The 8677-nt window shown below is 40.6% G+C and overlaps 1 protein-coding gene across 1 annotated transcript; it reads right to left on the bottom strand.

Moving 5' to 3' along the window:
- Positions 1-3517: 3517 nt before the first annotated feature.
- LOC126704412 (uncharacterized) lies at positions 3518-7615 on the bottom strand. The gene is made up of 2 exons (XM_050403425.1): positions 5650-7615; positions 3518-5550 (listed from the first exon to the last, which is right to left on the bottom strand). The coding sequence occupies exons 1-2, from the start codon at positions 7613-7615 to the stop codon at positions 3518-3520; spliced, it is 3999 nt and encodes a 1332-aa protein (XP_050259382.1).
- Between the last annotated feature and the right edge of the window lie 1062 nt (positions 7616-8677).

The raw sequence follows: 8677 nt of genomic DNA, 5'->3' as shown, positions 1-8677 counted from the left end.
TAATAGAGTTGTTTGGCACAATAATGCCGACCTGGGAAAAAGATACATACCCCAAAATAGCCGAGATGACAGCTGAATGCTTGGTGCGGTGTAGGAGGTAATCATCCGAGGACATATAACCTAAAAATGAACAGCCCCTGCAGGTTGCTGAGTAATAAGGCATTTCACTATCTTCCTAATAACTTTCATAGTCTTAACCTTTTCTAGTATTTGATCCGAGGATTGAACAACTTAGAATTCTTCTTAAGTAGCTGACTTTTCCATAGGTTTGAGTCCGAGGACCATGCAATACCTTGGTTCTGGCCAAAACTTGATATTTAAGTAGTTGGTTTCCCCATAAGTTTGAGTCCGAGGATCATGCAATACCTTGGTTCTGTCTAAAACTTGATATTTAAGTAGTTGGTTTCCCCATAGGTTTGAGTCCGAGGACCATGCAATATCTTGGTTCTATCCAAAACTTGATATTTAAGTAGTTGGTTTCCCCATAGGTTTGAGTCCGAAGACCATGCAATACCTTGATTTTATCCAAAACTTGATATTTAAGTAGTTGGCTTCCCTATAGGTTTGAGTCCAAGGACCATGCAATACCTTGATTCTGTCCAAAACCTGATTTCTAAGTAGTTGGTTTCCCCATAGGTTTGAGTCTGAGGACCATGCAATACCTTGGTTCTGTCCAAAACCTGATTTCTAAGTAGTTGGTTTCCCCATAGGTTTGAGTCCGAGGACCATGCAATACCTTGGTTCTGTCCAAAACTTGATATTTAAGTAGTTGGTTTCCCCATAGGTTTGAGTCCGAGGACCATGCAATACCTTGATTCTGTCAAAAACTTGATATTTAAGTAGTTGGTTTCCCCTTAGGTTTGAATCCGAGGACCATGTAATACCTTGGTTCTGTCCAAAACTTGATATTTAAGTAGTTGGTTTCCCCTTAGGTTTGAGTCCGAGGACCATGCAATACCTTGGTTCTGTCCAAAACTTGATATTTAAGTAGTTGGTTTCCCCATAGGTTTGAGTCCGAGGACTATGCAATACCTTAGTTCTATAAAAAACCTGATTTCTAAGTAGTTGGTTTCCCCATAGGTTTGAGTCCGAGGACCATGCAATACCTTGGTTCTGTCCAAAACTTGATATTTAAGTAGTTGGTTTCCCCATAGGTTTGAATCCGAGGACCATGCAATACCTTGGTTCTGTCCAAAACTTGATATTTAAGTAGTTGGTTTCCCCATAGGTATGAGTCCGAGGACCATGCAATACCTTGGTTCTGTCCAAAACTTGATTTTTAAGTAGTTGGGGGAATTATCCCCTCGGCTATGGCGTGGGACCTTGGTTTAAGGGGATTAGCTCCTCGGCCAAGCCCCTAGAACCATCCGTGCTGCTGACGCTACAAAGCGCAGCCCCTAGTGAAGAAACGTAGCCCCTAGTGGGACTTTATGCTAAAACACTATATCCGGCTGCTGAAAATGATGTGAAGGATTGTATCAACCCACCACCAGTGTCAAGACACAAGTCCTTCCCACAGACGGCGCCAATTGTAAGGCCACAATTTGTAACGACCCATAATAATGTTGGGTTCGCACGTAAAAAGGCCCAAACAATATTATTTATAGAGCGTGGATTTGAAAGGCTAGGCCTTGGTCACCAGACAGTGGATTTTTTGTGGTGTTCATACATAATTAAATCGTGTTCGCTCTAGGAATCTTTCTCCTGGAGGCGGGTTGGGAGGCTCTGGTTTTTGGCCATTTTTCTCAGCCTCTTTCCTCAGATTGCTTGTCCCTCTTTTTATATTAGCCTGTGTTCCTTATCCTTTGTCCACGTGTAGGATCGACTTTTTCCAAGACTGATACTTGTCCCATCAGCCCATACCCAGAGTGGTTGGGGGTGGTTGTAAAAGTTGAAAGGCATGGCTCTGTCATGCGCAGAATGCTTTATTGCAGTTTTGGCAGCCTTTTACTTGTGCTGTTCCCGCACTGTGATCACTTTTCCTTTTAGGGGCATTTATGGTATGCCGAGCAGGAGCTCGTCCTCGGCCATTTCCTTAGACCGTCTATGACTCTTATGATGCGTACTCGGCCCTGTATCTCCTCGGCGCAGACCTTGGGCCTTAACATGAAATGGGCTGGGGTCACAAACTCTCTGGCCCCACAATTGTTATTATATTATTATAAGATTATATTATCTCATCATTTCTCGCACTTGCAAAATATTAGCATAATCATTAATTCTTTCTATAAAAAAAAAAAACATAATCATTAATTGATACTTATTTCATATATAAAATATTAAAATTTCAATTTTTTTATATTTTAAACAATGCCTAAAATTAGAGATTTGATTGTAAATGATATATTGCTACTAAGAAATTTAACATAAGTATAAACTGTACAAAGCAAACACATAATCTAGCAGAGTAATTGTTAAAATCATAAATAATAGGTATTATTATTATTTTTTGGATAATGATATTAGTAGCATTGATTCTCAAAAAAATAAAAATAAAAAGTGTTGTGGTATAGCATTAACCTTTATATTTATGAGATTAAATCTAAATTACACAAGATGGTTTTTTTTTTTTTTTTTTTTGGAGAAGAAATTACACATGATGTAAGTTTTTTAATTATTACACATTTGATGAAATACTTAGGAAAAAGTACTCGGTGATGCAACATTATATTAACCAAATTTATATATGATGTAATTTAAACCTATGTGTTATTTTAATACACAAGCATGCAATTCTAATTTATATGCTTCCCGTGAATATATGTATAATATTTTTTTATTCTTCCAGGAGAGCAAGAATAATTGGCAGGATAACACTCCTTCTATATTTCAACTATGTGATTCAGACTATTGTATCATGTAATTGTAAATTGGAGATTAGTCTTTCAGTATTTATCTCTTCAATTTTAAAAAATTACACATATTTTTCTTCTCTTCTTCCTTTTTTTTTTTTTTTTTTTTTTAATCCTTCTCTTAGAAATTGCTCCTGGCCTCCTTAGTTCTTGAATTAATAAAAATGGTGTACTTTATCTTCTTTCCCCTCCCGTATATGAAAACCAAGTTCAGTTCATGCAGCACAGAGTTCCTGGTAAATTCCAAATAGTATATATTAGCTTTGCTTCATATCGTTTCAGAAACAAATTGAAATTGTTCACTTCGAGAATAGCAAATTCTTAGTTACAACCTGTTTTCATTACCATACCAAAATCAAGATTTCTAAATTCTAATCAAACTACATATATAATTGTTTAAAACGTGATAGATATTGGTGAGTAAATATGAAGCTAAGGTTTAATTAATACATTTGTCTATCTTTGATCTAGCCATGGTGGTTTGCTGTGTTTGGTGATCATAATTTTATAGTTGCTGCTGTAGTTCTGATTGGGAGGTGTTTTCTTGATCTTCTAGCTAGTTTACAGCTAGTGCTTTGTACTTTTGTACGGATTTTTGGGGTTGATTAATGAAATCTCTTTTTTTTTTTGTTTTGAGAATGAAGACTACTAATTTATTGAAAAAATCAACCGGGATCAGCAAAAAGTACATCATAGAGGTGTGGTGGCATGTCCTCCACCCACACCGACAAACCTCTAACATGTCTAGCATGTTTAGCTAGGTTGTGTGCTACTCTATTACCACTTCTACGAATATAGGAAAAAGCAATACATTTGCTGGTAACTAGAGTGGATTTTGCAGATTCAAGAAGATGACCATAAGTTGTCAATGAAGCTTCTGGGCTACGAAGGGTGTTTATTACTGCTTCTGAATCTCCTTCAAGCATAAACTCATTAAAACCAAGTTCTTGTGCGAAAGTAATCGCTCTAGCAGCAGCCATGGCTTCCACAATGACTGGTGCAAATGGAAGTGAGGCTTGTTCAGACAGTGAGGCAATGGCGTTTCCATGAGAGTCATGGACAACCACACCCAAACCAGCTTTGCCCAACTCCTGAAAAATGGCACCGTCGAAATTCAATTTTACACAATTATCCGGAGGAGGACGCCACTGAATATGCTGCTGAGTTCTCATGTTCGCTGCATGATTGATGAGGGATTGTTGGCTCCTTTGGAACATTTCAAGGACCTGCATTGCTTGTTGAAAAACCTGGGCTTTGGGAAGGACGTTGGAGTTTACTCGGAGTTGGTTCCGTCTGTGCCATACCGTCCACATCACCATAGCCATGAGCTCCGTGTTCATCCTTCTTTCATGCGTCACCTTGACTAGTTCCGTGATGTTTGAGATGCCCAGTTGGTCACGGTCTTCAAAACCTGGAGTGTTATCCCAAATTTCGTCCAGATTGGTACAATTCCAAAGTGCATGGGCAGCTGTTTCGGACTCCACTCCACATTGTTCACATCTATCTTCATTTAGGATCTTCCTCTTCAATAGATTGTGCTTTGCTGGAATGGCTTCTTTGCAAACCCGCCACATGAAATTTCGTACTTTATTTGGAACATTAAGCTCCCAAATCAGCTTCCAAACCTCATTTTGCTGCTGAGGATTACCTGCAGGAACCAACATAGAGTTTAGTTTGGCTAGGAACTTGGAACCCGAGTTTACCGTATAGTTACCTGAGGGGGTGAAGGGCCAAATGATTTTGTCCTCCACTGGGGTACGGCTCAGTGGGATGCTGAGAACCAGTGCAGCTTCTTCAGATGACAATAAGCCATGCACTAAATTTGCATCCCAAGTTCTTGTACTCGGATCAATGAGATCAGAAACTCTTCCATCTTCAAAACCTGGAACAATGTCTGAAAGGACCCTTGGGTGCTCCTGTGATGGTAACCAAGCGTCATTCCAAATACTAATATTTTCTCCATTCCCAACCCTCCATCTTGCGCCCTTCAGTAGGACATCTCTTCCTTTTAATATGCTATGCCAAGCATGTGAGCCAGAGCTAGAGTCTTGAGCTTCCCATATACTACAGTTTGGAAAGAACTTCATTTTAAAGACTCTATAGAATAGAGAATCCTTATTATGAAGTAATCTCCAAGCCTGTTTGGCCAAGAGAGCATCGTTGAAATTAGCTAGATCCTTGAAACCCATTCCGCCTTCATTTTTTGGAAGACAAAGTGTGTCCCATCTCACCCAATGGATTTTTCTCCGTTCTCCTTTCTGCCCCCACCAAAACCTTCTTATTAAGCTTTCAATTTCAGAACAAAGTCCAACTGGGAGTTTGAAGCAGCTCATGGTGTAGGTTGGAATAGCCTGAACAACGGCCTTTATAAGAATCTCCCTTCCAGCTTGCGAAAGAAGTTTCTCCTTCCACCCTTGCAGTTTTTTCCATACCCTTTCCTTTATATAATTGAAGCTTGCTTTTTTGTTTCTACCCACCAGCGAAGGTAACCCCAAGTATTTCTCATACTGAATGATTTCAGGAATTCCCAATGCCAATTTAATTTGATCTCTAGACTCAACCTTCGTAGATTTACTAAAAAAGATTGTCGTCTTGCTACGGTTAATTCGTTGACCTGAGCATTTCCCATATACATCCAGAATATCCAAAACTCTTTGGCACTCCTCGTTGGTGGCCCTGCAAAACAGCAAGCTATCATCTGCAAACAAAAGGTGGGTTAGACGTGGACTATTTCTACAAAGAGAGTAACCCTTAATATGTCCTTAGTGAGCTGCTTGGAGAAGAAGCCCATTGAGACCTTCAGTACAGAGTAAGAATAGAAAGGGGGATAAGGGGTCGCCCTGTCTGATGCCTCTTGTTGGTGTGATCATGCCTTTAGGTTCCCCATTCACCAGTATTGAATAGGTCACCGTCTTGACACATAACATCATGAGTTTGATCCAATGATCTGTGAACCCCATTTTTACCATGACAGATTCTAAGTACCCCCACTCCACTCTATCATATGCTTTGCTCATGTCCAGCTTAATGGCCATGTAACCTTCCTTCCCTGAGTGTCTCTGCATACTGTGTAAAGACTCAAAAGCTACAAGAATATTGTCAGAAATAAGGCGACTCTTAGTGAAAGCACTTTGATTCTCAGTGATAATATTAGGCAAAATTTTCTTAAGTCTATTAGCTAGAACTTTAGAGAAAATTTTATACAAAACATTGCACAAGCTTATGGGTCTAAATTCAGATGCAAATTCAGGATTCTTCTTTTTTGGAATGAGTGTGATAAAGGTGTGATTGAGGTGTTCAGGTAGAGAGGCAGAATTAAGGTAATGCAACACCGTGTTAGATATATCATCACCAATTAAATTCCAGTAGTGTTGATAAAAGAGAGGAGGCATACCGTCCGGCCCAGGGGCCTTAAGTGGGGCCATTTGGTTAATGGCTTGCTTTACCTCCATATGAGTGAAATCAGAGGAGAGCTTGGAGTTCATTTCCTCAGTAATCACTGTCTGGATTGAGTCTGTAGCTGAGTCACAAATTTGCTGGTTTTCTGAACTGAGGAGATTCTGGTAGTATTGCACTAGACATTCCGCTATCCCCTCATTTTCCTCAAACACATGGCCATTGGAGTCCTTAAGCTTCCGGATTAGATTTTTCCTCTTCCTTTGTGAAGCTTGGCTGTGAAAGAACTTTGAGTTTCTATCTCCAAATTTTGCCCACAAGACTTTGGATCTCTGGAACCAGAGTCTATTTTCCTTATCAACCAACTCAGCAATTTCCTTCTTCAATTCTCTGACCTGTTGATTATTTCCGGATCTCATGGCTATTTTTTCAGCATCTTTTAACTCCTTTCTCTTTCGACTTAACACCACTCTAACATTGCCAAAGCAATTCCGGTTCCAATCTCTTAATTCTTTACCACATTTGTCTATTTTACGAATGACATGATCCTGCACATCTCCATCTTCCCTAGAAAGCCACACCGCTTCTACAATCTCTGAGCACCCACGGTCTGAGAGCCACATTTCTTCGAACCTAAATGGTTTAGAGAATGTAGGAATATCTAAACCATCCAAGGTGATCCATAGTGGTAAGTGATCTGAAGAGTCTGAGTGCAGGTGATGTACTTTTGAACCTGAGAATTTCATGAACCAATCATGGTTGGCCAGACCTCGATCCAATCTTTCCCACAGTGAGTGACCATCTGCAAAATGCTTTCTCCAAGTGAATTGATCGCCTACATACCCGAGATCAAGGAATCCACACTCATCTATGACATCCCTGAAAAGTTGCATCTGAGCTTGGCTTCTGTTATTACCCCCCAATTTTTCTGAGTGTCTGGTGATTTCATTAAAGTCTCCAGCGCATAGCCAAGGGAGGTTGTGTTTCGTGTTGAGTAGTCGGAGTTTATTCCAGGCTTCAATTCTCATGTGAGTTGCTGGTTCTCCATAAAAACCTGTGAATCTCCATGCTTCATCATTGCCTTTGTTGATAATTGAATCTATATGATACTTGGAGAATGAGTCTACGTGTACATCCGTGGAATTCTTCCAGTATAGAGCCAAACCCCCACCACCTCTATGATTTCTTTCCACGTAAAACAAATTATCAAACTTGATATTCCTTTGGACTTCTTTTAGCCTAGCTTCGTCCGCCCATGTTTCGGCTAAAAACACGACGGAGGGATCTTTAGCCCGAATCAAAACTTCAAGCTCCTTCCCTGTACGCAGGTTCCCAAGCCCACGACAGTTCCATACTAAGAGACTCATTGTGCTTGGCGGGGCTGCTGAGCAGCCTCCACCATTTTATTTTGTTGACAATCTTCCTTTGAAACCTGTATCTTTTTGAAAGGTAACTCGGGAAGAACTTCCGACTCCTCGTCTCTGTTTCTTTTTGTGGTCGTGGGTTCTTGAGTAAATTCAGTTTCCATAGTGCTATCACGTGCTAACCTTTTCCAAGATCGCAAAGTTCTGTTGGCTGCCACGTGAGGTGCTTGTTCCTGACTTATTTGGGTGTGATCTGGCATGGAGGGTGTTACCGTGGCATCATTGCTTGCTAATACTTGAGTAGTATCAATTGAAGTAGATGCCACGTGATTTTCACAGCTGTCAACAGTCCCAAGAGCAACGTCTATTTCCTGTATCTGCGCATCAAAGTCAAATGAATCAGTATGGTAAGTGTATAATGTAGATTTGGACGTTATTACCTCAGTTATTGGGATGCGGCTTTTCTGGGATTCTGGCAAGGATTGCGCCCCTGTTTTACTTGTTTCCATATCGGGTACCTGAAGCCGGTTCTCGCCGTTATTCTCGCCGGGATCGGATCTTACCGTGCTCGTTCCGGTTGGTCGAACCTCCGTATCAGTTGTCGTTTTTGTTAGCTTTGATGCTCCTCCCAGTCCGTCGCCCATACCAGAGACAACGGTGAAAGAAGTTTTCCCTGGGTTGAAAGGCATCGCTCTCAACCACGGTCCGTACTCCGTAGGTTCTGTGTTCCTTGTATCTTTCCTTGCTAACCAGAGGTCACAGTCCTTCCCGTCATGAGAAATCAGACCACACCAGTAACAAAAGTTTGGGAGCTTTTCATACTTAAATGAAATCCATTGTTCAGTGTTATCATCCAATGCGACTCTTCGACCCCGGTAGAGAGGCTTTGAAACATCGATTTCCACATGAACACGTAGAAAATCACCCCCCACCAACTCATTTGGGTTCGCACATGGTGTTACCTGACCGAGAGATTCTCCTAATTCAATTGCCGTCTCTGGATCCAACATACTTATCGGCAAACCGTATATTTGCACCCAAAATTTCAGTTTTGTGAATCTTAGG

The sequence above is a fragment of the Quercus robur genome, chromosome 2 (genome assembly GCF_932294415.1).
Source record: "Quercus robur chromosome 2, dhQueRobu3.1, whole genome shotgun sequence".
Taxonomy (NCBI): domain Eukaryota; kingdom Viridiplantae; phylum Streptophyta; class Magnoliopsida; order Fagales; family Fagaceae; genus Quercus; species Quercus robur.
This window is presented reverse-complemented; position numbering and strand designations above follow the sequence as displayed.

Coding starts and splice junctions, on each gene's coding strand:
- LOC126704412 (XM_050403425.1), bottom strand. CDS start 7,615: ATGAGTCTCTTAGTATGGAACTGTCGTGGGCTTGGGAACCTGCGTACA. Junction 5,551..5,649: donor ATTCTTACTCTGTACTGAAG/GTCTCAATGGGC, acceptor TTTTGTTTGCAG/ATGATAGCTTGCTGTTTTGC.